General features: G+C 41.5%; 1 protein-coding gene across 4 annotated transcripts; it reads left to right on the top strand.

The window, feature by feature from the left end:
• MAPK8IP3 (mitogen-activated protein kinase 8 interacting protein 3) lies at positions 1-27,787 on the top strand. 4 transcript variants are annotated; one of them, XM_089494893.1, is made up of 33 exons: positions 1-309; positions 7,275-7,395; positions 7,948-8,018; positions 8,653-8,744; positions 9,308-9,331; positions 11,331-11,475; positions 12,374-12,608; positions 13,171-13,273; positions 13,858-13,976; positions 14,786-14,797; positions 15,713-15,730; positions 16,388-16,445; positions 16,653-16,805; positions 16,944-17,034; positions 17,554-17,702; positions 18,005-18,061; positions 18,414-18,584; positions 18,865-18,991; positions 19,601-19,696; positions 19,873-20,031; positions 20,274-20,439; positions 20,663-20,848; positions 20,967-21,150; positions 21,383-21,499; positions 22,017-22,097; positions 22,342-22,409; positions 22,692-22,840; positions 23,143-23,314; positions 23,517-23,630; positions 24,222-24,260; positions 26,745-26,924; positions 27,114-27,257; positions 27,663-27,787. In XM_089494893.1, the coding sequence occupies exons 1-33, from the start codon at positions 1-3 to the stop codon at positions 27,785-27,787; spliced, it is 4,035 nt and encodes a 1,344-aa protein (XP_089351019.1). The 4 variants fall into 4 exon arrangements, with proteins under 4 accessions (XP_089351019.1, XP_089351020.1, XP_089351022.1 ...); XM_089494894.1 differs by lacking the exon at positions 9,308-9,331 and having other exon boundaries at positions 16,944-16,998; positions 20,967-21,159; XM_089494896.1 differs by lacking the exon at positions 9,308-9,331 and having other exon boundaries at positions 8,653-8,748; positions 11,338-11,475; positions 16,944-16,998; positions 20,967-21,159.

The following is a 27,787-nucleotide window of genomic DNA, read 5'->3' as shown; positions in this document are numbered from 1 at the left end:
ATGATGGAGATACAGATTGACGATGGGGTGGTCTACCAAGATGACTATTGCTCCGGGTCTGTTATGTCGGAGAGGGTTTCTGGACTGGCAAACAGCATCTACCGGGAGTTTGAGCGTCTGATACGATGTTACGACGAGGAGGTGGTAAAAGAACTCATGCCGCTGGTGGTCAACGTTCTGGAAAACCTCGATGCCGTGTTGACGGAGAACCAGGAGCATGAAGTGGAGCTGGAGCTTCTGAAGGAGGATAACGAACAGTTGCTGACTCAGTATGAACGGGAAAAAGCCCTCAGGAAGCAGGCAGAGGAGGTAGGTGTCTTGGAAAGGAATTGTTGATGGTCAATGGTGACCTCAACATTGTAACCGTAGATGGAGCTTGATGGGTCTCCTATGTCATTCACAACCTACAGCCGAGATTTGTAAAAGTCTGCTTACACCATATGTTCTTCAGGAAAAATCCAGAATTTATGATGTATAGGTTGATGAATGAATGGGCCACAGACTGGCACTTGAGTTGATGAACTATGTAGGGTATTCTTCACATGCCTATGGAAAGTAATGGAAGGGATCTGTATGCTATGTTGACATTTGATTTAATGAATGAAAGGAGGAAGGTTTATTTTGAAGGAGGAGAAAGTGATAACCCAAAGGTAACGTAAGGAAGTTTTCCTTTACTGATACGGTGGTAGATAAGTAGAACAGCCTCCCAGCAGAAGTGGTAGAGGGTAATACAGTGAGCGTATTAAACATGCATGGGATAGGCATACGGCTCCTGAATCTAAGACGAGACCAACGACTGATTAAGGTCTGAGTCTTAATCGCAGGAAGAATGAGCAGACTAGACGAGCCGAATGGGGCCGACCTGCCGGCAAATTAAATGGTGGACCATCCATGAAGACATTGTGTAGCTCTAAGGTGTCTACGAGGACACGCTGGGATTCTGGACCCCCATTCACTGTTCCTACACAAATACATGATTGATTGATTTGCTACGTGGGTCAGTGCACAAAATATTGCTTTAGTAGGAGGAATGTCTTTAACGTCCACTTAAAAGATATTCCGATCTCATGGGAGCTTCTAATGAGTACTTTGTTACTATTCAAGAGTGATATAATAATACATTTATAACCAAAACGGACCATTTTCAAGCACAGAAAGCCCCTGAAATGTGAACAATTACTATAACCTAAAGAATTCCGGGCGCTGAATTGGAATAAACAGTTTGAAGTTAAACGGTTCGTTAGCAAAAAGCATCTAAATATTAACGAGGAGTCATGAAATTGAGATGAATAGAATAAGGTCTTTTGGGGTATTGGTGTCGTTTGGACTTGACAGGAATTAGTAGAATTCGACTCAAATTCACCTCAGAAAGTAAAACTGCAGCAGAATTGGCTCCTGGTTTTAACGTCTAGTTCCGTGATATTGGGGGTTTTTTTGGTTGAAAAAAATAAATATAAAATCAATAATGCATTTGTGAAAGTAGCAAATCAAAGAGAATTTCACCGACCAACGAACAGTGATGTTTGGTATCGACTAAAATGCCGCGTTAAAAGCCATGTTTGATGAACCGGGGAATTGTGAAAGTCAGAAATAAAATATATAGAAAAAAAAATGGAAAAATACATTTCTGTGGCAAAAAAGGCAAAAATCCACGCTTTGTGGCAGAAACATTTCAAACTAGAACTTTGCTAATGAATTCTTCAACGTCGTCGTCATCATGTTCTGTATCAACAGGTTTGTGGTTAAAAGACTATAAAAAAAGAGCCATTCTAGGGCAAAGTAATAAATACGGAGCAATCGCCATGGAAACCGATGGAATGTTTCTGCTGAATGTTCCTTATGTAGCTCTTTAAACCATAATTGATCTTTGCAAATAAAACCCTGTGAAGGTTTAATAACGAAAAAGAAAACAACATAAAAACTTTTAGGAAACTTTTCCAGTTTTAATGGCAACAGCCTATCGGTGCCGGGCTTTGTGTCACGTGACACAATTCTGGGAATTACCAAATTAGGAAGAACAGGTGAAGCAGAACCTTTAAACAAGTAACGTCGAGGCCCAATTTCCGGGCTATTTTTATGATTAATATGTAAGAAAGAAATTAAATTTAAGACACAGATGTCATGTGACTGTATTTCCAGGAATATTCTCGGCGGATACGTTACCGGAGCAGAAACTGAGCTTACACTCTATTGGGTTTTTGTATTTAGTTGGTCTTTATAGTCCGAATTGATAGATAAAATTGTGAATAATTAGGATTTCAATCAGACTTTTTCTAAGTCACATTTATTAAATTCTGGGTTTTGGATTAGAATATGTTAGTTTAGCTCATTTGAAATAATAAAAAAAAAATCAACTATGTTAATGCATCAGTCTGGGACCGCCGTAAATCTCTAAAAATAGAGATCTGGGGGGGGGGGTTTGTATTTTTTTTTTTTTAAAGTTGCCCATCTACCATAGAGTAGGACATAAGTGGAACTATTCAGAACGTCTTCTGTACAGACGCAATGTTAGCTCCATTCTTCTTTATAAATTGCTATTTTTTAATGAATCATCAAAAGCAGGTTATTTTTGACACCTGTGTAAAGGTGAATTTCCCGTAAATTTGGACGTCATTAATAATTTACGGGGTTTTTTTGCCGTAAGCCACGATGAAAAATGAATCCTACGGGAAGCAAGGAGTTTCTCAAAGCAATGGAAATCAGCATGCGCCACTTGCCTTTTCAGATCACGGTAGGGAGGGAATAGTTAGTATGAATGATCGCGTGGTTATGTTTCACGGTAATGGGCGAAGGTTATGAGGTCCACAGAGACCTTGCTACGATTTCCTTTGGGGAAAGTGAAATTCTGTTGTATAGCCTCACACTGGAGATCGTGGCATGGAAATCATACAACAAAAATGTACGTTGAATTAGATTTATGGAACGTCGAGTGTCCTTGGTCTTCATCGTTTTCAATATGTGTGATATTTGCATATTTAGGGGGAATATCCTCAAATAAAAACCTGTGTTTTTTGGGGGGGTATGACAAAGCCTGGGCTTGATATCAATTCCTGGTGCACCTAACCAAAAACATCAGCCTTTGAACCCACCAAAAGATGTCACTCTGTACAAATGACCTGGGAAATGCGGACCTCTGCAAGGCTTCTCCCTTCTTCTGTTCTCGTAGATATGCGGTTCCTTTGGCGTACATGTCATGGGCGAATGCCCTGCCACTGACATAATACTTAAAAATAAATAGCGTCTATTTATTTTAGGAGGCCTGCTCAAGGACCTCCTCATATTGACCCAAGAGTTGCTTGGGCACACCGAAGAAACCACTAATATTTAAGAACCGTTTGAAGGACGAATGCAGAAACCTCCTCAAAATTCCACATAATCTCAAAGAGTGAGCTGAGAACCCAACCTAGGTCCATCTTAGTCCTTCTTTACTTCTGATCTAATCGTTATGATCAGAAGTTGGGTTTTGGTTAAAATGGCCAAAGGTCAGTCTGATTTTCTGGAATTAGATTCCTGTGGGACTCACCGTAGACAGAACTCTGGGTAACTGGAAGAAATAAAAGCCTTGTCTAACGGGTATATTTTATTTATGATGAGTCTAGTTGCTTCTGGTAACATACAGGGTGCTCTATGTAGACAACAGACCATTCATGAGTACTTTTTGGTTCGCCGTTCCTGGTTTCATCCTTTCCAGCTTCAAATGTGAATCCTGGATCTTGTAGTTGAGAAATGAAAGACAGGGCCATATAATCAGGGCCGGCCCGACAATGGAGCCGAGTGGGGCAACCGCTCCAGGCGGCACTTTTGAAGGGCCGGCACTTTGCCGCCCCAAGCCCTTTTTTTTTTTTTTTTTTTTTTTTTTAAGCGAAAAAGAGAGAAAGGGGCGCCGAGTGGTTTTCGCTTACCAAGCTGTCAGTACCCGCTCGGCGCCCCTCTCTCCCTCCTCTGCGGCGAGTCTCCCTGTTCGGTCTCGGTGCCGGCTTGTAATGCTGAGTGCCGGAAGATTTCCTCATAGCCGGCACCGAGACCGATCAGGGAGACTCGCCGCAGGACTGCTGAAAGGTAAGTACAAGGGGGGGCGGCAGGGACGGAGGAAGGGTAGATAAGGGGGGGGGCGGCAGGGACGGAGGGAGAGGAAGGGTAGATAAGGGGGGGGGGGCGGCATTTTAAAACTCGCCACAGGCGGCATTTTGCCTTGGGCCGGCCCTGCATATAATCCTTGGGTACCAGGGGTTGAACACGGTGAAAGCACCCTTCCTCTGAGGGATACTTACTCACTATTTGAGAATCTTGTTGCTCCTGAATGCCCCTAAACTGAGATTAACATACATGGTGGGAACATACCAGAGAATGTGGTCTATGTTCATGGATTAGCCTCCCGTCAGAGGTGGTAATGGTTTATACAGCTGGATAGTGCAGGGTTGGAGAGGCAGTAGGTTGCATCACATTATAAGATCAGTGATCTAATAAGCAGAGGGATGGGCGGCGTGCGGGGAGGACAAACGGGAGACAAAGGCAGGATAATTCATTAGTCTTGGCCTGTTTGCTCTCAGGGAATCCATTAGCTGTAAAAATCATCCCTCCTCTGTCCTGCAGCGAGAAGGACTCGAGTGCTCCCGACTCCCATTACTCCCAGCCGTAATAAAGACGCAAGCCTTTTTCTTAGACCTGACCATGTAGTGTCTCAAAATCGTGGGCTTGAAGGCAGCTGTTGAAGGAACTCGCGTTCCAGTTAATTATTTATCGCAGTCGCTTCATATTACCCTGATCAGCACTTTCTAGGTTTTATCCCAAACTCTAGGGATTGAGACGCAATGCTCCCACTATCCCTGCCCGGTGTAATGAACAACGGCTAAAGAACAGTGACTCTCGAACGAGTCCTCATGGACCACCACCGGTCTCGGGCTGGTGGAACCAGGACTGTTGGTGGTCCAATCCATGCAAATAAAAAAAAAATGGAGTATAGAAGGTGGCCGGTCTGCTAAGTCATGGGATGTGAAAATAGTTTTATGAAAATTCTGGGGAATCCGGGTTTGATTGATTTCTAACGGTCATGATGACTGCGGCTTACATGAGCTCATTCTCTGTCTGCCAGAACAGAAGATTACTAGAATTAACTTGATCTCCGTCGCCGCGGGAGACGCAGCGCTAATTCGTATCCGCTAGAGTATCGGGAGACAAGAATCGTGAAAGGGTATATGTCAAATAAATTGCAGTGATAGGTGTTTGGGGCAGAGGCTTAAAGGGGATCTCCCACTGTTTTTTGGGGTTTTCTAATTACAAATTTGTTTAAAAAAATAATTGTCTGTTTTCTTTCTTTTTTTCTAAAAATTCTAGTTTTTGCATGATATAATATTTCCAGGCAGCTGCATATCAGCCGTTTGTATATGCAGCTGCTCTGTTATCTGAGCCTCGATCTACTAAACACCCCGACTTCTTATCATACTGCCTGTGGGAGACAATAGAATTGCTCAGTATTAATCAACCAGCCAGACACTCTGACTTAATGAATGAATGAATGAGGGATGGACTTCATTAGCATTTCCATAAAGCATCAGCTCAGTGTGGTGTTTGAGCCAGAAAAGTCACCCAAAATATCACATGACTGACAACAATGGTGGCTGCCAGGTCTGCAGATAAAGGGAGTTTATTGGAACAAAATATACAGCGCTGGGGGGTTATATTACTGTATACAGCGCTGGGGGTTATATTACTGTATACAGCGCTGGGGGGTTATATTACTGTATACAGCGCTGGAGGTATATTACTGTATACAGCGCTGGGGTTATATTACTGTATACAGCGCTGGGGGGTTATATTACTGTATACAGCGCTGGGGGTTATATTACTGTATACAGCGCTGGGGGGTTATATTACTGTATACAGCGCTGGAGGTATATTACTGTATACAGCGCTGGGGTTACATTACTGAATACAGCGCTGGGGGTTATATTACTGTATACAGTGCTGGGGGGTTATATTACTGTATACAGCGCTGGGGTTATATTACTGTATACAGCGCTGGGGTTATATTACTGTATACAGCGCTGGGGGTTATATTACTGAATACAGCGCTGGGGGGGTTATTACTGTATACAGCGCTGGGGTTACATTACTGAATACAGCGCTGGGGGTTATATTACTGTATACAGTGCTGGAGGTATATTACTGTATACAGCGCTGGGGTTATATTACTGTATACAGCGCTGGGGGTTATATTACTGTATACAGCGCTGGGGGGTTATATTACTGTATACAGCGCTGGAGGTATATTACTGTATACAGCGCTGGGGTTACATTACTGAATACAGCGCTGGGGGTTATATTACTGTATACAGTGCTGGGGGGTTATATTACTGTATACAGCGCTGGGGTTATATTACTGTATACAGCGCTGGGGTTATATTACTGTATACAGCGCTGGGGTTATATTACTGAATACAGCGCTGGGGGGGTTATTACTGTATACAGCGCTGGGGTTACATTACTGAATACAGCGCTGGGGGTTATATTACTGTATACAGTGCTGGAGGTATATTACTGTATACAGCGCTGGGGTTATATTACTGTATACAGCGCTGGGGGTTATATTACTGTATACAGCGCTGGGGGTTATATTACTGTATACAGCGCTGGGGGTTATATTACTGTATACAGTGCTGGGGGGTTATATTACTGTATACAGCGCTGGGGGTTATATTACTGTATACAGCGCTGGGGGTTATATTACTGTATACAGTGCTGGGGGTTATATTACTGTATACAGCGCTGGGGGTTATATTACTGTATACAGCGCTGGGGGTTATATTACTGTATACAGCGCTGGAGGTTATTACTGTATACAGCGCTGGGGTTATATTACTGAATACAGCGCTGGGGGGTATTATTACTGTATACAGTGCTGGGGGGGCTAATTACTGTATACAGCGCTGGGTTTTATGCTCAGGGAGGAAAATATGTTTAAGCGTAAACCCCACTCTATTCCAGGTCTCCTCATACGCACACATATGCCCCAATATTTATGTTATTTTCAGTAAATGTTACACTTTTATTTCTGCAGATCTACAGATGGTATTTTGGCACTAAAATGTAATTTTAAACCAATATTCCACCATTTATGTTTCACAAATTGGTGGCTTCATTCTCTCTCATCTCTCGGGTACGTCAGAAGTGAAGAATACATATCATTATCAGTAACAGCGTCCAAACATCAATAAAAAGAATCGTTTAGGATCCACCGATCACACGGAAATTCATGTATTTACACTTTCTTGCAGAAATTCATTGAGTTTGAAGATTCGCTTGAACAAGACAAGAAGGATCTTCAGTATCAGGTGGAAAGTCTGGAATTTCAGTCCCGGCAGCTGGAGCTGAAGACCAAAAATTACGCTGACCAAAGTGCGTGGAACGGGGCATAGGGGCCCAAAAAAGTGGAAGGAAGGCTCTGCGTTCTCTTCTTTTAGATAAATAAGTGTCAGCTTTAGTGTAACGCGGTTGGCATGGAAACGCATTCTGTTGTATGCTGGCATTATGTAGAGAGAATTTGATGTATGGGGAATTTGACGTGGGCTTCGTGGCATTTTGTGGCACAGGGCATAATCATCATGGGACCTGTGGGCATCTCATAGGATGTTGGCTGTAGTGTGATGGCATGGCGTCAGGACTTGTGGAGCTAGGTTCGGGTATCTTAGCATTGCGTGCTAGACTTGGGAAAGTTTGAGGTTTTATAGAGCTGGGCTTGGGGTAATGTTATTAGGGCGAGCTAGACTTATCGTCGGTATAACAGAGCTGGGTTGGGGTGCTGGGGCTTTTGTAGGCTTGTTGATAATGTGTAGCTCTGGGCATTTTACTTGGTACTACACGAAACGCGACGTTCGTTAGGATGCAGCAGGTCCTGTGAAAACGAATGGAATATCCCTGAAATATTATAGAGGACTCTTTCTGACTCAGTTTCCAGGCTGGAAGAGCGAGAGGCGGAAATGAAGAAAGAATACAACGCTTTGCATCAGCGGCATACAGAGGTGCTTCTTGCTTTACTCCTTTGGGGAAGCTAAGTGGTAGATGGTCAGCACCTGGTCCTGGTTTAAATATTATTATTATTATTTATTGTTTTATATAGCGCCATCAGTTATACCCTTCATATATAGAGCTTATATGTGTCCTCTGTCACAGTTGAAGGTGCTGTTCCACAAATTTATCACGCTCGCTATTATGTTAAGCAAACACACCATATCGATCTCTCATTTATTCTTTCTTATTAAATATGTAAAAAAACCACAAATTTTTAGGATTTTTTTTTTGACAGATTTGATGGCACCAACCAATCAGCTCCTGTTTTTTTGGTCACATGACTATTAAACGCTCCTCAGAAAAATTAAGAATAAGGCGACATTCAGCGTGATGAAATAATTATTTATGCATTGAACAGTACTCGGAACAATGTTTCTAATGTTAGTTTTAATGATAAAACTGTTACTTTCAGCAGAGTAGGTGGGACAGGCCCTTTAAAGACTGTAAAGTCTTTTTTTTACATGCAAAAAAACCAACCCCCCCCAACCTAATGAGGCAGCAAAGGGTTGTTTTTTTGTGATCCAAGTTCCAGAGTTTATAATTATTTTCATCAAAAATTCTGAAGTTATCTCATTGGCCTCACAGATGATCCAAACGTACGTGGAACACATCGAACGCTCCAAATTGCAGCAGGTGGCAGGAAACAGCCAATCAGATGGCGGCGTCACTGGCAGAAGGTGGGTTCCTAAGGTTATGTTGAATAATTTAAGATAATTTAAGATTAATGGAGAATAAAAATTTAAATTAGGGATGTTTAGGGATATCCAGAAGAGAGGTGAAAACTGGCTCTCCAGTCGCCGTGGACTACAATTCCTATTATCCTTCCAGGCAATGGTTGTCCAAATACTCTTAGTTCTTAATGTTTGGGAAATGACCAAAAGCTTGCAATCATAAATAAACTGCCCATAAACAAAAAATATTATTTTTATGTAAAAAAAAACAAAAAAAACCCATGAAGCTCTACTTTAACTCAAGTCGAGTTGATGCCGAATATTTCTAATTGCCGAGAAAATTATTTAAAAGTAAATAAACAAATATTTTGCTGCGGATGTGAACACTGCAGGCGCCCATGCATGCGAACCAAGAATTTTCACGCGGTTATTGCGCACGCTCGTTGCATCGCACATCTGTATGCATGAACTGCATCTGCATCTAACCGCTGTTTTGTTTTTTTTGTCTCGCTTCTTGTGCCGTTACCGCTGTGTTTTTGGGTGTCTTGTCTGTAATTTGTAACAACCAGCCACCGCCAGTCCTGGAGGAAAAGGTAATAGTCCCTACATTCATAGAGATAGCTACAAACCAAGGCAGGGGTTGGTCACCTGGGGGCCGTCAGCTGTTAGTTATAATATATATATATAATATTTCCATCACGCTCAGCCGGCCATAGAGGTGGACAGACACATCTTACCCAAACCTGGTACATGGCCTGGGGATGTGTTTCTGGTTTATGAGTTAATGGTTGAGTCCCCTTCACCAGTAGAACCACAAAAAGAACCTGGATCCAAAAGACAAGGCTGTACTTTCAACGTAGAATCTTTTAGAACTCGATTAACGGAACAGTCTGGTCCCCAGAATTCCATTTTATTTTTTAATGCATGTTGGTGTCCATTGCTTAGTAAGTGGAGTAAGAAAGTCAGACTTCTGTCTTTTTCCTCCTTCCCCGGCTGTCTCTACTGAAACCAGAAAGCATGGAGACTTCTTGCACATGCTCAGTTGCACTCAGGTGGAAGTCCCTGAAGCAGCAGCCAATCACACTATGCCGAAAAACATCAGCGTCCAGATAGCATACATGTGATTGGCTGCTGCTACCCCCATTTATCTTAATGGGAATTCAGCTCCCGTTGACTAAAAAAGGGAGTTCTATTGAACATGTGCATGAAGCATACTCAAGTATGCTCCCTGCTTTCCATAGATGTCCCTGGGGGAGGAGTTAGAGCTAAATGACTAAATTGTCAATTTCCTTCAATAAAAGTCCATGTAAAACGCATTAAATGTGAAAATCAGGTTGAAGTTCTCTTTTAACCTTCAACTCAATACAGGACAATAACAAAATGCGTGGACCACAGGGGTAACCTTAAATGTTATAGCTTCACTTCAAAATTAAGTTAAAATAATTGTATAGATAATAATATTTATTACAGTCAATATTTTCCCCCGTCCCTTCATTAACAGCTGAAATTAATATTTTATTATCTATAAATATAATAAAATATAATATTTTATTATATTTCTATCTGATTCCTTGTGTTCTGTCTGTCTGCGTCCGCACGTCTGAATGGTGTCTCTATCAGTGTTGTGGCTCCGGTGTTTTATTAATAAGCCACCTTCTGCATGATGGATTATATATGGTTCAGGTTGTAAATAAGGTGCTTTTATTGGGCTTTACCACTATGCCAAGCAAACTGATTCCCCCAGAGCGGGTTCCTTTGCCAAGATGGCAGTGAGGCGGTATAATAACATTTTAAAGGAGTGTCCAAATTTAAACATTAACAACTTACAGGAGAAAAAACAACGAATCTGCAGAATCCAAAATTAAGACGTTAAACCACTTTTGCAGTCAATTTTCACTTTTGACGTTGCCAAGTATCGGCCGAGCCTCAAGCATTTAAAGCGTTCAATATATAAAGAGCTGTCTCTGTATATTATAACGCGTAGAATGGTATAGAAAGTGCCAGCATAGATACCATAGAATGTCAACATTATACATCAGGCCAACAGTGGGTACCATTGCTACAATAATAAAATAACTTTAGGAACTTTGTATCGACCTTTCGAGCCCCCTTGTAACATTTGTTGCGTCAGCGATAAGCTTCCCCGTCACCTTCCTACCATAATGTGTGGCTGGTTCCTTCTGTATATCTGATTGAGGTAGACCTCGCGGTGAGGTTGGGAAGATGCAGCCTCTGATGGGTGATAACGTGGGGTTAAAGAGGACATTTGTTGCTGTATTAGCTCGTACATGTACCAGCCAGTCCAATTTAAATGCAAGCTTGAAAAATGTATTTTGATATTGTGCCCCATAAACTATAGCACTTCTTCAGATGTGCTTTGACCATCGTTCATGAGGAACCCCTGACAATATTGCCGAACAGGGCTACTATTCTCTGTAACCAAGATGTATGATGCATACGTCCTAAATCAGCTCTTGTAGGACACCAGTTCTTCTAATGCCCTGTTGAATGTTGAGGATCATAGTACGTTTGTCCAACAACCGCTAGAACAAGTATGTTTGTCTTCTGCTGATTTTGTCCTTTCTTTCTTAGCCGAAAGGAGCGCCCAACCTCACTAAACGTCTTTCCCCTGGCGGACGGAATGGTACGTGGACAGATGGGTGGCAAAATCACCCCAAGCTCGGACCACTGGCGCCTGAGTGACCTCAGCCAGCTAAAGTCCAGCTTCAGCTACAAGGTTGGCTCAGACAATCATGTGGGCAAAGTTCCCGCTATGTGTCTCCATCACCAGCTTCATCTCACTTAAAGGTCATCTTGCGTCTTGTTGAGTTTAAGCTCTGTGACTGGCTACATTTACATGCAAGCATCGGGGGTAAAATCTCAAAACAGGTTAATGATTTGGCCCAGCGAGTCGCCATAAAGTATTGATAGTTTGGATTTCATTGTATATTAGTTTTTTTCCAGTGTTTTTTATGCATATTTACCCAGGACCCTTTGTAATTTATGTTTAATGGCCACCAGTAACATTCCAAACTCATCTCATTCATTCCGTATATATATGTTCAGTGTCTCTGCGATGGATACTGGTAAGAAATCAAAAATAATGACTTTCAGTTAAAAAAAAATCCTACTTTATTGTGTTAAAGTGGACTTCTCAGATATAAAATCTTTTTAAATTAATAAATAAAACATTGGGCCATTTATTATAGGACCAAACCCTATAAATCCCCGTGGCACATGTGACATATAAACATATAAGTTGAAAGTTAAAAAATACAGTCTTCAATATGAATTTTCCAAATTCAGCAAATTGAAACATTTTTAATTCTATTGGATCACAGGATTTAATGAAAATATCAGAAATATCAGATATTGTCTGATTTTACGTTACCTGGTCATGGAAAGCCTGTGTAAAATATACAAGTAAGCCAAAGCAAAAAAAAAAAAAAGTATTTTTATAGTTATAGTCTATTCTAACATTTAAATACCAAAAAATTATTTTTTTGTGGAAAAATTTATTCTATACATTTAAATGCCAAAAAAATATTTTTTCGCTGAAAAATCAGAGAGGCTAAAACTACATTTGGAACTTGCCGTATTTATGACATTAGTTCCATCCAACATTTTCTTTGTAGGATGAGATGTCTGAGTCTGGCCAGTCGTCGGTGGCAGCCACCCCAAGCACCACGGGCACCAAATCTAACACTCCCACCTCATCCGTCCCATCAGCGGCGGTCACCCCCCTACACGAAAGTCTCCAGCCCCTCCAAGATTACGGAATGACCGGCAAAAACAAGAGGTCGCGAGAGAAACGGAACAGTCACAATATGGAGGTGCAGGTCAACCAAGAGATGAGGAACGTCAGCATCGGTAAGACCTGCTCATTCTAATCAACTCTTACAGAAAAAGTCACAATTTCTGGTAGTAATTATAAGTTTCCAGACTTTCCATTTCTGGGCCTTACCAGGAAGACTAATTTTTTTGGCATGAAATAAAATCAATCAGAATTAGGTTTTATAAGAAGTTTGAGTTGCCCTTGAGTGTAACAGCAGTAAAAGATTAATGGAAAAAAAGACATAATTCACCCAAGACATATAGTAGAGTTAAAAAAAAACAAAAATATCACCAAATAGTTAATCAGAAATATTTATCCAGATTTTTTTTTTTTCAACTACACACAATATAAAAATGAAATTCAAACACTCCACGTAAATATTTTATAAACGGATTTTGGTTTTTTTTTCTTTTATTTTTTTCGTGCATACATTTTTTTTTTTGGTTTGTCAACCATTCATTTTTAACATTTTGTTTTTAAGTCAGCAAACCGCTTTGTTTTTCCTTGCATATGCGCATTCCTCCTATAGGTTTTTAATAATTCAGAACATTTTTTGGTGAATGCGGTAACAGAACTCACAGAGTGTCTCTCCCATAGGTATGGGTAGTAGTGATGAGTGGTCTGATGTGCAAGAGATTATCGATTCCACGCCAGAGTTGGACATGTGTCAGGACCCCAGGTTGGAACGCATGGGAAACAGGTGAATAAACCTAACTATTTCCAGGATAGTTGAAGACTTTAGTCGCTGACTAATCACAGCTTATTTTCTTCTGATATTACAGAGCTCGCAACTATCTCCCAACCAGTTAACCACTAATTACACATAATTACTCTATGGTGGTACTAAGATTATTATCTGAAAATTAATTCACTTCTTAAATAATGTAGACATTAAAGTATGCAAATATCCCCTGTCTTAAGCCATATTACCAGTTGATATATTGAGAAACTATGACTGTGTTACTAGTATCGCATTCCGTTATATACTTTATTTTATAATATATACAATTTTGCAATCTGATCTGAAATATTTGGTTAATTCCAATGGCACAGAATTTAAATCACTATTCAAGCCGCATAGAATTGTTTTACTAAGACAAGACGTCGAAGGTCATAACGTCTGCCATAGAACCGTGGCTACTTTAAGTAATTGCTCAGTTTAAGTGTGTCTAGAGGCACGAGGGTAACTCATATCCATGTGCCCCCCTATACTCGCGGACTCTTATGGGGTCTGACAGCTTATTGTATTTCTCGCTAATGCGTAATATATGCTTTACTGGACAGCCCGACGCAAGGGATCGTCAACAAAGCTTTCGGAATCAACACGGATTCTTTGTATCATGAATTAGCCACAGCCGGCTCAGAGGTCATCGGCGATGTCGACGAAGGGGCTGATCTTCTCGGTAAGCAGCGTTTTTAAATACAAAATGTTACACGCAGTGCTCTGTTAATGATCAGGCTTTGTGAATGGAGCAGAAAGTAATATTGAGTGTCATTGTGATGTCATCGGCTAAAGAGAACCTATCACCTGATTACAAGCTTTAAAAATTAAGTGACATCACATGACGTAACAGAACATAATTATGTTAAATATTTGTGACGTACCTTGAAACGTATAAAAATAATTATATCTCAAATGGTTGTTTAAACGGTCTTTTCAATCCAATAGTCAGTCTTAAACACTATTTTAATGCAAATTTAAATGTTATTAGTATTGCGCTACAAAAATTCAGATAAAATATCCTTATTTTCTATGCACCATCAGCAGCATGAAAAATATCCATGACGCAGCTTTTGGCTCCCGTATATTCTGTTGGACCGCTTGGCTTGGGGGCATCCCGTGTGCCCCCCCCCCCCCTCTTGTATGTAGCAAGTCACGGAATAAATATAAAATATCAATAAACGCATCATTTCTTAAAGACTGATTTAAGTGCAATCCTTGAATAAAATGGTTTAATCGCCATAGCAACCAATGGAATGTTCTTGCTGACGCGACAATTCCATTGGTTGCTATGACGATAAAACCAGTCTTCAAGCTTTGGATGAGAATCCCTTTATGCGCCCGCTTGCCTTTGTCTTTGTATAATTGTTAAGCTTTGTAAATACTTATTATTTATTTTATTTATGAAACCACTGACTGACCCAATCTACCCTCTGTCCCCCTTCTCTCCTCACATTCCCGTCATGTCACTCCACTGGATGGCCCTTGTAGGAGAATTTTCAGGTGTGTATGTCCTGGGGGGGGGTTTATGTGACCTCTCCTTTTTTTTGGATTTCTCGCCATTTCCCAGACTCCTTGCCTTATTCCCGAGCGAATGGCATCTTTTCCTTCCTGCTGGTAAATCGCTGGCGGCTTGGACCTGAACCTACTCAGGGATTTAATATCTAAATCCAGCTTGTACCAACGCGTTTTCACCTGCCTAATAAAAGCCGATCTTTTCTTCTTCACTAACTGATTCGTCGTAACCCTGAAGTCTCGTATTAACCCATAGATCACCTCCGCCATTCATGGCTTTGAACACCAGGTCAGCTCGACAGCGTCTAAAAAACACTAAGTCCAATATAATTTAATCGTTGCCGAGAGTATAAAACGAGCTTCACGCGTACGGAGGGTTAAAATGTATGAAAAAACACGAAACGCGTAGGGGTTATAAGGTCGTGAAACCAAAACCCCATTTGTAACTGAGGATTTTTAACCTGGATCAGTATACTTGGGGGGTATATTTACCATCATACACTGATATATAAATACGCCACGTTGACCTTAGTTGGGTCCAAAATGGACGCATTCATTCTTTTGTTATTGTAAGTTTCCATCATCAATAAAAATAGTCATAATTGGTTTTATTTAATGCCAATATGTGGGAAAACCATACAAAGTGCAGATTAGCCCTACACATTTCGCAGCATATTTGCCACTATGTAGTCCACAGCAGATACAACGAGGCTATAGAGAGGCTCTCCTTGTATGTTTTAGCATCTTCTGCACCTGATGGGACCCTGGTGGGACCCATGGGACCTCTGCATGGCATTAATTGCTATAACGGCTGGTTTCCAACCATTTCCTAACAGCTGCTCTGTTTTTTTTCCTCCCCACTATACCGCTTTCCTCTCTCTCCCCGCGGGGCTGCACTGGCAGTACGAGATGATTTCTTTGGTAAGGCCTAGGCTCGGGCTTCTGTATTTCTGGCTTTATTCTGTCTTTATTCTGCGTTTCCTGCTCATAATGGATGAATGTGGCGGACAAATCGTTTTCATTGCTGCTGAGTGGAGAACGATGCTACTTAGGCAATAAGGTCCCAAAGACCACATTTTAAGGAGGGAGGTGTCCTTTTTCTTGGTGTTTTTTTGAACATTCTGGATCCCAGGCTAACAATATTCAATATATTCGATATATATATGTATATTAATTAAACACCATTTTCCACCGTTTTCCTCCAATTCATAGCAAATAAAGAATGTAAATGAACTCTTAATTAGAAGTTATGACTATGCTGCCGTAACAACATGTACTTCCTAATAAATATGACGTTAGATGCCACAACATAGATCTTTAAACCATTCCCAAAAATTTCCCATTTATCAGGGCCCTCCTCACCTGTTGCCTCTGTAAGTCAAATTGTTATGTTATATACAACTTGTTGTGTCCTGTCCACCCATTGTACAGCCCTATGGAAATTGATGGCGCTATATAAAACACTAAATAATATTAATAATGGCAATGGCGGGTACCCATTAAAAATTCAGTGCTTGTGAACAATGTTTCTAGTCTCCTTTTCAAAGGTAAAAGACAAACTCGTTTCTCCCCTTTTAGGGATGGGAAAAGAAGTGGGGAATCTCCTCCTGGAAAACTCTCAGCTACTGGAGACCAAGTAAGACAAAGAATTTGTGTGTATGAATTATGAGAACATGTGTGTTCCCGGTAAGGGCTGAGTCCGGCCAGTAGGACATCTTACAGGAGGTGGCGTATTCTCTGCAATGCGTCGATTCCGTTGGTTGTGTTCTATAGACGTTCTATAGGCGGATATATATTTTTGTTATTACTTCCATTCACACACACAGTTTTATTTCAACTTTAGGAATGCCTTGAATGTGGTAAAGAACGACTTGATTGCAAAAGTAGATCAGCTCTCTGGGGAACAGGAGGTTCTGAAAGGAGAGCTGGAGTCTACAAAACAGGCCAAGGTGAAGATGGAAACCCGTGTTAAAGAGCTGGAAGAAGAACTGAAAAGGTACAGTACTGGAGGGAGATCGCAGAAAGGAATCATCAGCTGGTAGAGCTTTAAATGTCAAGTGATTTTAGTTGGGGTGTATTATTTTTCTCATCCAGCATTGTTTTTTGGTGTCATGGTGTCTTTCGTCTCTTCTAGGGTGAAATCTGAAGCTATTGTAGCCCTGCAGGAACCTAAAGAGGAGGTGGATGAGGTCAGAATAGTCTTCTACATTATTCTTATCCTCTGTGTTGCAAATTAATTTGATTCCTGACGTATTGGCTGTTATTGTACTTGGAATGGGTGCGGATATTAGCTTCACACCTAAAACATTTGCTGTGTCCAGACCTTATATCAACTTCATAGATCCACCACTTCCCAGGTCCTTGCCCTCCGCACCCTGCCATAGAGGAATGATTTCTCCAATGCCCACCCAGTCCCCCTTCACCGTAAGATGGTTTTATTATCTGGCCAGGGGTGCCACACTGGACCCCACTGCCCAAATGGCACCCAATTATCTACATAGGATAGGGTGCTCTTGGACTCTGGTCCACAAGTGATTCTAGATGTCATGGGACATGTACAAGAAGGTAAAATAAGAGGTCGGTCGATATGGATAACCAGGTGATGTTGTCATGTGTTTGAAGTTATGCGTTGTTGTAGAATCTTGATGTCTCTCTGTTTCCAACTATGTTGTGTATTGTAATACATTTTATTGTTATTAGAAGTAGACTTAACACTCTTGTCTGCTTTACTCCCTCTTTTACAGAGTTCCTCGCCTCTCCAGGATAACATCCCTATAGCTCAGAGAAGAAGGTTCACCCGCGTGGAGATGGCCCGTGTCCTGATGGAAAGAAATCAGTATAAGGAGAGACTCATGGAGCTCCAGGAGGCTGTTAGGTGGACGGAAATGATCAGGTGACAACTCAAAGAGCTCCAAGACAGCTATCCATAAGTAGATTTGGGTTACGGCTTCCATAATTCTTTGCTAGCTTCAATCTGATTTAGGGTCAAGGGTGCTTTATCCTAAAATTGATTATTGCACAAAATGACACAACCTAATGTTTACATCATCAAATGTATTATCTATGCCATGTTTAGAGAATACTCATAAACCAAAATCTGACATCCCGCTCCATAGTCCATTAAGGAGTATTGATAGACATAAATACTCGGAAATGCATCAATTTGGCACAATAATCATTGTCTTTTTCTTGCAGAGCCTCCCGGGAACACCCGTCTGTACAAGAAAAGAAAAAATCCACCATCTGGCAATTGTACGTTTTTTGGGGGATCCATCAGTGTTGAGCTTTTACGCGGCTTCAGGGATTTTTATGTTTTACTATTAAATTTTTTAATTTTTTTTTATTTATAGTTTTTGAACAGAACAGCGCACCTCCCATTTCTGGTGTATCCAGCTTGACAGTGTTTTTTTAGAACTTTTTTTGAACTTTTTCTAAGGGCTTCTCACTCTTATCTTCCATTAAGAAGTATTGATTAGAATTAGCATATGTTTTATGGTTCTAATAATCGTTCTTTTATCCTTAGTCCTTAAATGGGGCGCAAAACCCTGACTAACTTTGTTGATGGGACCCAAAATATTTAATATTTATACTTTGTGTCTTACAGTTTCAGCAGACTCTTTAGTTCTTCATCCAGCCCCCCTCCAGCTAAGAGATCTTACCCATCCGTCAACATCCACTACAAGTCTCCTACCCCAGCCGGGTTCAGCCAGCGCCGAAGCCACACAATGTGCCAGATCTCCTCGGGAGGCCGAACCATCGAGTTCTTCCCTGATGAGTACGTTTTAATCTTTTAGTCTTTTTATTAATTTGTTCCCTAAATAGGTTAATCTCAATGTACTTGTGTCTCTTTTTTAACCTTACTAACTGTGTAACTATGGAGCGACAAACCGGTATTGCCTCCTGCATTTGCTCCCTATTGCTTGCCGTTTGCCTAACCATTGCCTACAGCCCTCTCGTAGCTTTGCTTTTGGCTCCTTCCCCTGACGCCGTGGCCCGTCTCTCTCTTCTCTTTCCTCCCATAGACTGAGAAGTAACACTGTGGCTTCTCTCCTCAGTGACTGCACGTCCACTGCTCGCAGGGAACAGAAGCGCGAGCAGTACCGCCAAGTGCGAGAGCACGTGCGCAATGACGACGGCCGGCTCCAAGCCTGCGGGTGGAGTCTACCCGCCAAATACAAGCAGGTCGGTGGCATGGCCTCACGTGGTTGTAGGGTCGCCACCTTACGCCGCCGTGAAATGATAGCTTTTGCTCAATAATAAACCCATGGAAGTATAAAACCGGCCAACGCCAGCTCTAGGAAAAAACTTCTGGCCGCGCTATTTCTTTCATAGGAATATTATTGGCTAAAGGTTACATACCAGGCAGCCGGTGACATACTTGGGTTTGGTGGCGGTGGGGGCACCAGCAGCCATCTTGGTTATATGTATCCTAGGACCATGGCTGATACTGTACATGCACGCTAGTTGGCCGTTCTAGGTTTGTATTACTGGTAAGATTTTAGTGCGTTTAATGAATAGGTCTGGTTTTTTCCCTGGATAAAGTAGGAACATGTTGAGGAAACCATAGGGTCTTACAATCATGGAGCTCTGTGAAACCAGCACTGAGCACCGTATGAACTGTATTTATAATAGAAATCTTTGAGCAGAGCCTTCATGTTTGGCCTATGGGACCGTTTTCCATCCCGCCTTACACTTCCATGACTGAATTACTTATCTGTTTATTACATTGGGTTCTTTATGAGGTTTTGTTAAAGACCTCATAGACGTCCATGTTTGCATCTTCCATGGCAGCTGAGTCCCAATGGCGGTCAGGAGGACAACCGAATGAAGAACGTGCCGGTTCCAGTGTATTGCCGACCCCTGGTGGAGAAAGACCCCACTATGAAGGTAAATTATATTTTAAGCCGGAGGTTGGTCATATTCACAAAAAAATGCCAAAACTTTGTTTGCTTAGAAGCTCAAAATGGTAACTAAGTTTCATCAATACAAAAAGTTTCTACAAGTTTTACTCTAGTCTCACGGATCATGTTACTGACGCCGTCGTATCTCCCGTGATCTTCCAGCTCTGGTGCGCGGCTGGAGTGGATTTGACCGGCTGGAAACCATGCGAAGAGGATTCTGGGAATGGCATCAAACCAATATCGGGACGGGATCCTTTGACTTGTGATCGAGAAGTGGAAGGAGAAAGTAAAAGCACCCATACCTCCCCAGAGAAGAAAAAGGTAGGGACGGGACTATTTCTATACTGGCAGCTAGCATTTTCATGGCTGCGCATGTATGCATTTACCTAAAGGCACATTTTAGTCCATTATTACTTCCAAGACCATACACGTTTCTGGGAACGATACTGCCGGCTGCTGTATACACGTGTGTATTATGTTCTACGAACACATATGTAATATACATCACACCGTATATATGAATGGACATCTCTAGACGGACATTATTTTCCTTTCGTTGGCAGAGTAAAGAGTTGCATGAAGCTGATGCGACGTCCAGCCGCGTGTGGATCCTTACCAGCATGCTGTCTACAAGCAAGGTGGTGATTATCGACGCCAACCAGCCTGGCACGCTGGTCGATCAGTTCACTGTCTGCAATGCCCATGTTCTGTGTATCGCCAGCATCCCTGGTATGTGTCAGAATGCCCGCTATCGGCATTGATTTTAATTTTTTTTTTTAGGAATGTAGATACGATAAAGAGGACAGAAAGACAAAAAATATATTAAAAAACAATATGTCGTCACGAACTTCCAAATAAAATACATTTTGTTTTTTTAGTGTATTGTTTTGTATTATTTTGTCTACTTTGTAAGGGCTGCATGCTTGATCGTATTATACTTTTCTTGTTGTAGCTGCCTGCGACACGGATTATCCGCCGGGCGAGATATTCCTGGAAGGGGATGTGAATCCAGAAGATTCAGGAGACACCGATGGCGTCTTAGCAGGTATCACCATCGTGGGATGTGCTACCAGATGTAACGTGCCACGGAGTAACTGTTCCTCCCGCGGAGATACTCCTGTCCTGGACAAGGGACAAGGTGAGGAGCAACATGTTCTTAGGAAACATTTGGAACATGACCTGTGGAATCACAACGTTAGATTTCCGATAAATGTGTGGTCTTAACGGTGATGAGGGTTTCATTGTGTCCCTAACAGGAGAAGTTTCCACGGTCAGCAACGGGAAACTCAACCAGCATCAATCGGCAGAAGAAGCCACTGAGGCCCTCGAGGTTCCGGAATCTTCGGCCAGTGAAGCAGCACCTGCCCAAGTCCGACCTGGTCTTCTAACGGAACATGTCTTCACTGACCCGCAACCCGTGGCCAATGGCAAACTCTGCAGGTATGGGGGGTGTATGAGAGTTGGACAAGGTCATCAGTTTGATGACACGAACTAAGGATGGGAACCATAGCCGTCTTCAACACTTCCCTGGGCTTGGGTAGAAACATTTCTCCATCTGCAGAATGAACATATTCTTGTTTAATCCGAATATATGTGAGAAATAAATAATAATGTTTGGGCAGTATTTTGCGCCACTGTGTCATTTTGCTGTTTTCTTGATTTTCTGTAAAAGTGAAAATGGACTTTTGAAACCAGAGGTAACAACAACGCAGCAAGATACCGAGCAAAGCAATGACGCCGGGGGTACCAGCGCTGCACCCACAATGTGGCTAGGGGCCCAGAATGGCTGGTATGTGGATTGGGGGGCTGTGGAATGGGGGGAGACATGTCTATCAAGTTCCACCCGTCTGTTGATCCAGAAAAGGGCAAAAAACGTCTTCCTTTGTTCTGGAAGATGCACATTTTATGGCCAAATCCTGATAACCACGGCTTAATATGTAGCGAGGCTACTTCTTGAGTCTTTTCCTGAACTATACATCCAGTAGCATCGGTTCATCAGCCCTAACTCTTAGCATATGTTCTTGGGGCATGATAAATACTAGTTGGCAAAACTTTCATTGCCTGGTATAGAAGAGACCGACTCTGAGGCGGAACTATCATACCTGGAATCCATGCAACAAAAAATGTTGGGACACCAGGTGGTTGTATGGAGACCATTCTATCTATCTATCTATCTATCTATCTATCTATCTATCTATCTATCTATCTATCTATCTATCTATCTATCTATCTATCTATCTATCTATCTATCTATCTGTCTATATGTCTTTTGCATGAAATATATGAACACGCAGTTTATATTGCAGGTTGTACGTACACTCCGCTGTCTCTAACTGGAAAAAGTGCCTGCATTCGATTAAACTAAAGGATTCCGTGTTAAGCCTCGTGTGAGTATAAATGTAAAAAATAAGCTGTTCTGTCTCTTTTAATTATAGTAGAACCAGATCTTTATTTAGTTTTTTTTTCTTGTTTATTTTCTGGGGTTTTTTTATATATATATTTTATATTTTTTAAATAATTTTTATATCTTTGGATTTCAGAGTATACACTCAAGCATCTTTTTTTTTATTTTGTTTTTTTAGGAAACATGTTAGATTTGTTAATGCAAACCTTTTTGTTGATTTTTTGCAGGCACGTAAAAGGACGGGTTCTTGTGGCTCTTGCTGACGGAACCCTCGCCATATTTCATCGGGGAGAAGGTAATTTGACCCATTTCGTTACCTGTCCACTTTCTATGTGTGCTAAAGCATTTTGATCAAGCTGGAAATGCTGAATAAACCTAGGCAGTAGCGCAGTTGATAAGAATACAGACTGTGACAATTCCTATCCGTTCCAGGTTCTCATAAAGTCATAATCTGATTGCAATCTTTCACATTTCCTAAAATAGGGATGAATGGAATCCATACATAATAATAATAATCTATTTACAGTATTACTATTAACATTTTATTGTGTCTTTGACATTAAAAACCTATTTTCAGACCGCCAGTGGGATCTTAGTAACTATCACCTGATGGACCTGGGTCACACACATCACTCAATCCGTTGCATGGCGGTGGTGTACGACCGTGTGTGGTGTGGGTACAAGAACAAAATACATGTGATTCAGCCCAAAACCATGCAAATAGAGGTACGTGTGCCCCTTGTGGTGTTACCTGGCTGTTTTAAACAAAAGTAGGCAGACTATACTTACTATTCCCCTCCTATAGAATGTAGACATGTAGAATGGGACAGGATAGATGGATGGATTGATAGATGTATAGATAGATGGATAGATGAATAGATGGATGAATAGATGGATAAATGGAAGGAGAGATGGATGGAGAGATAGATAGGTGGATGGATAGATATGTTTTACAATTGCAGTCAGTTTAGATTGATTAAACATTGAAAAACAATAATCCAATCTCTACGGGGTGTTTTCATTGGCAGAAGTCCTTTGACGCTCATCCGCGCAGGGAGAGCCAGGTACGGCAGCTGGCATGGATCGGAGACGGAGTGTGGGTATCTATACGGCTTGACTCGACGCTGAGGCTTTACCACGCACACACGCATCAGCACCTACAGGACGTGGACATCGAACCTTATGTCAGCAAAATGTTAGGTGCGTGTGGAATTCCTCAAGATGATATTGCCACGCTTACTCTGTTTCAGTAATGTTCATGGAATGTTGAAATTAGTTTTTTTGTAAAAGTTAAGCCTTTAATTAGTTTAAACGTTTTGGTGGGTTCCCTTGAAATTGTAGTCCAAGCATCCGAGATTTACCTGGCTGATGGTTTCTAGGCTTTCGGCTTTATCATTCACAGGCACAGGGAAGTTGGGCTTCTCGTTTGTTCGGATCACTGCACTCCTCATCGCTGGCAATCGCCTCTGGGTAGGAACGGGCAACGGAGTTGTGATCTCTATCCCGCTAACAGAAAGTGAGTTAAGGAAATGGACCTGTAACACATTTGCCAAAGGGTACTTTATAGACTTATTGATTATATATTATGATTTCAGCATTAAGAAGTCTGAGGTTTGATTTAAAAAGGAGTATCCCCCCCCCTAAAAAATCGGCCTTGATGTATGTATACATAATTCTTAGTGATGTCAGTTAGCTGCGGCATCCTCTGCCTCTATGTCCTGTATTGCGCAATTCTGACAGAATCCCCGGCAGACAGGACCATAGAGATGCACTGGATACCAAAGAAGGGATTACGCAGCTCTTTAGTTCCTCTCTATTGTAAAAAAATATAAGTAGAAGCAACATTCTCCACGAAAGACCAGCAAAAATAGTCAGAAAAATAGTCATTATACCCCATTACCTATTAGTGTATGTGGGATAGGGGCAAAAACATTTGTGCTACAGGATCTTCAAAAATGTTTTTATTTAATTCTTCATGTCAATTCATATTATTTCCTCCTGAAAATCCCACCAATAATTTCTTATTTTTGTGTTCTCCATGCTTATTCCTCCCTCCCTATCTTCCTCCTTTCCCTTTGACTGTCCCCAACCCTTCCACCTCTGCTAGCGGTAGTCCTCCATCGGGGCCAGCTGCTGGGGCTGAGGGGTAAGTCGAGGACCTTTCTCTGTCCAGAAGTATCACCTCATCCCATCCTTCCACACAACCTTCTCTCTCCATTCTCATCATTCTGCCGTATTTGTATGGTGACGAGGTGTTAAGATCGGTGACGACACTGGTGGTGGGAAAGCTGATTCTTTCATATTCTGGTCTTAGGACCTCTACCATACTCCATCATTTAGGAAGTAGTTGGCTTCTATATGTTTAACCATGCAGGGAGTATTAAAGTAGATTTGTCACAAACGCAACTTTAATTTTAGATATAGAGACCTTTGTACATTAACACTCCAGAGAGGGATAAGCGGGCAAAGCTTGGTCATGTAGTTATGTAGTTGATGGCTCTTCCTACTGATCATGTAGTTATCTAGTTGATGGCTCTTCTTACTGGTCATGTAGTTATGTAGTTGATGGCTCTTCTTACTGGCCATGTAGTTATCTAGTTGATGGTTCTTCTTACTGGTCATGTAGATATCTAGTTGATGGCTCTTCTTATTGGTCATGTAGTTATGTAGTTGATGGCTCTTCTCACTGGTCATGTAGTAATCTAGTTGATGGTTCTTCTCACTGGTCATGTAGATATCTAGTTGATGGCTCTTCTTATTGGTCATGTAGTTATCTAGTTTATGGTTCTTCTTACTGGTCATGTAGTTATCTAGTTGATGGTTCTTCTTACTGGTCATGTAGTTATCTAGTTGATGGTTCTTCTTACTGGTCATGTAGTTATCTAGTTGATGGTTCTTCTTACTGGTCATGTAGATATCTAGTTGATGGCTCTTCTTATTGGTCATGTAGTTATGTAGTTGATGGCTCTTCCTACTGATCATGTAGTTATCTAGTTGATGGCTCTTCTTACTGGTCATGTAGTTATGTAGTTGATGGCTCTTCCTACTGGTCATGTAGTTATGTAGTTGATGGCTCTTCTTACTGGTCATGTAGTTATCTAGTTGATGGTTCTTCTTACTGGTCATGTAGTTATCTAGTTGATGGCTCTTCTTCTAAACTGTGAAATTTAGCATTTGAGAACGCAACAAGCCCACGTTATATATCTGCCATCATAACCTAATTATTTATGCTAACCCTCCTAATGACTGAATAATTGAGAACTGAGAATTCGAAGTCTTTTCTCATATTAACTGAATTAACTACATCTTCACCCAATTTGAAACACCCAATGGCAAGTTCTTAAAGTGATAGGAAACTTTAACGACCGATGCTAGGAAATGGAGGTGTGGGATGTCCGGACTCCCGCTCAAAATAATTGCCCTTCGGACCTGCCCTGAACATTAAAATTGTTCATATTCCTGGCATTTATGTGTCTTAGTGTTGACGGTATCTAAGCAAATGTATTTAAAAGTGTGGTTAAACTATCTTAGACACAAACTCAATTTCTATCAATGGGTTTGAGACTGTAATTAATCATTAATCATTTATCATAAATTTAAACTTTTGTTATCAGGAAATGTTACCCGAGAGATAAGACGTAATGCTGCTTCAGAATTTAACATTTGAAACGTTAGATTACGTTATATTTATAGAGAAGATTCCGTGGAGCCATTACAATAGGGGAGATTGAACAATAAAATTTAAATTGATAATAACATTAACACACGTGAACAGAAGGAGAAGAAGGGTCTGTCCCTCTGAGCTCACAATCTATAAGAAGTTGAGGGGGAACCTGTGAAAGAAATGCTTGGGTGAGGATGATTTGATAGTAGAGTGAGTGAATAAATGGGGTAGAGAATGAAAGAAAGAGGTTGGGAATTCGATATATATATATATAGCACAGGTAAAATCCTGAATGTAAGAGTGGGAAGAAGCCATAATGGTTGAAGAGAGGGAGAGGTGGGGTAATGCAAATAGGGCAGTTAGGGGAGTATTTGAAGGTAAGAGCCAAGGTATGGGGGGGGGGGTTAAGGGATCTGTAGGTAGGGTCGGGACTTTTAATTTAATTCTGGAGGGTATGTTAAGCCAGTGGAGGGACTGACACAGTGGGACAGAAAATATAATCATTAGTCGGCATGGGGTTCAGGTTAGATTACAGGGGTGACTAGTGGGAGAGGCGGGGGGCATTTACAGGGAGCGGCAATAATCCAGGCGGGATATCACAGGGAATAATGTCTCATGTGAGGACAGGAGGGATTCCCAGGTACAGACAGCAGGACTTGGGTAATGAAGAGGAGTTGGGTGATTTCTCAGGAGTGATGGAGATACTTGTGGATAGAAAGATGGGGAATAACCAGAAGCTCGGCCTTTTATGTGGATTTGAGGCCTGTTTATAGCTATTTCTGTGTGACTGGGAGACCTCTGCATGCCTTCGCTGTGGATGGAAACACATTTCACGGCCGACGGCCATCTTTTACCTTCCTGTAAAAGCGTAACTCTCTTTAAAACACATTCCTGAGGTTAGCAAAATGATGGGATCATCGTAACGTCTCCGGTGTCATCCCATTAATACCAAATCTGCCTCTTCAGCCAACAAAACCTCCCCCACCTCCGGAGAAGGCACGCGACCGGGTGGCGTGATCCACGTCTACAGCGACGACAACAGTGATAAATCTACGGGGAGTTTTATCCCTTATTGTTCGATGGCGCAGGCTCAGCTCTGTTTCCATGGACACCGCGATGCTGTTAAATTCTTTGTGTCTGTACCAGGTAAGCCATCTTGTTTTTATTTGACACCCATCTGCTCGGTTTCCACGCTCTCTGGAAGTCAATGGCCTTGATTTGAGTGTTGCAAAAAAAACTTTGCTTGCCTCATCTCAAATGTTTATATTCCCTTATTGTATAAGCCTCTACCACTTCTGCCGGGAGGCTGATCCACTATTCTTTTTTACGCCTCAGGTAATGTCCTGGCCACACTGAACGGCAGCGTTCTGGACAGCCCGTCTGAAAATCCAGGGACCCCGTCCGCGGAGACAGAAGTGCAGCAGCTCAAGAACGTCCTTGTGTTGAGCGGAGGCGAAGGATATATTGACTTCCGCATCGGTGAGAACACATGCCCTCCTCAGCGCCCTTACGACATTGCGAATCCAAAAATCTAAAAAAATTTCCCATTTGTGGAACTAAAACCTAAAAGATTTGTAAACCACGAGAATTTTTTCTCGCCATGATACATTTTACGAGTTTTTAATTAAGTTATATGGCTTTTGTCTTCTCTGGGACGCAGCTTCATACTATGCAAGAGCTCCTGATTGACCATAAACATGGCAATATTGGTCAATTGGGAAAATCCATGACTATAAATCCCATGATTTTTTGGGGAGGTAGAAATTCTAACCTGAGCATTCCTCAAATCTGTGCTCGTACTAAAAGACATAAGTAATAAAATATAGATCTGAGACAGGATCAGAAACATCTATATCTTGCTAAGCTAAACTTTTTTCTTTTCAGGGGATGGGGAAGACGACGAGACGGAAGAACACTCAGCGGATGGTGGCAACGAAACCAAACCAGTGCTATCTAAAGCAGAAAGAAGCCACATTATAGTATGGCAGGTGTCTTACATCCCAGAATGA

This window comes from Sceloporus occidentalis, unplaced genomic scaffold (genome assembly GCF_023333645.1).
Source record: "Sceloporus occidentalis isolate IW3139 unplaced genomic scaffold, rSceOcc1.0.p SCAF_76, whole genome shotgun sequence".
NCBI lineage: Eukaryota > Metazoa > Chordata > Lepidosauria > Squamata > Phrynosomatidae > Sceloporus > Sceloporus occidentalis.
This window is presented reverse-complemented; position numbering and strand designations above follow the sequence as displayed.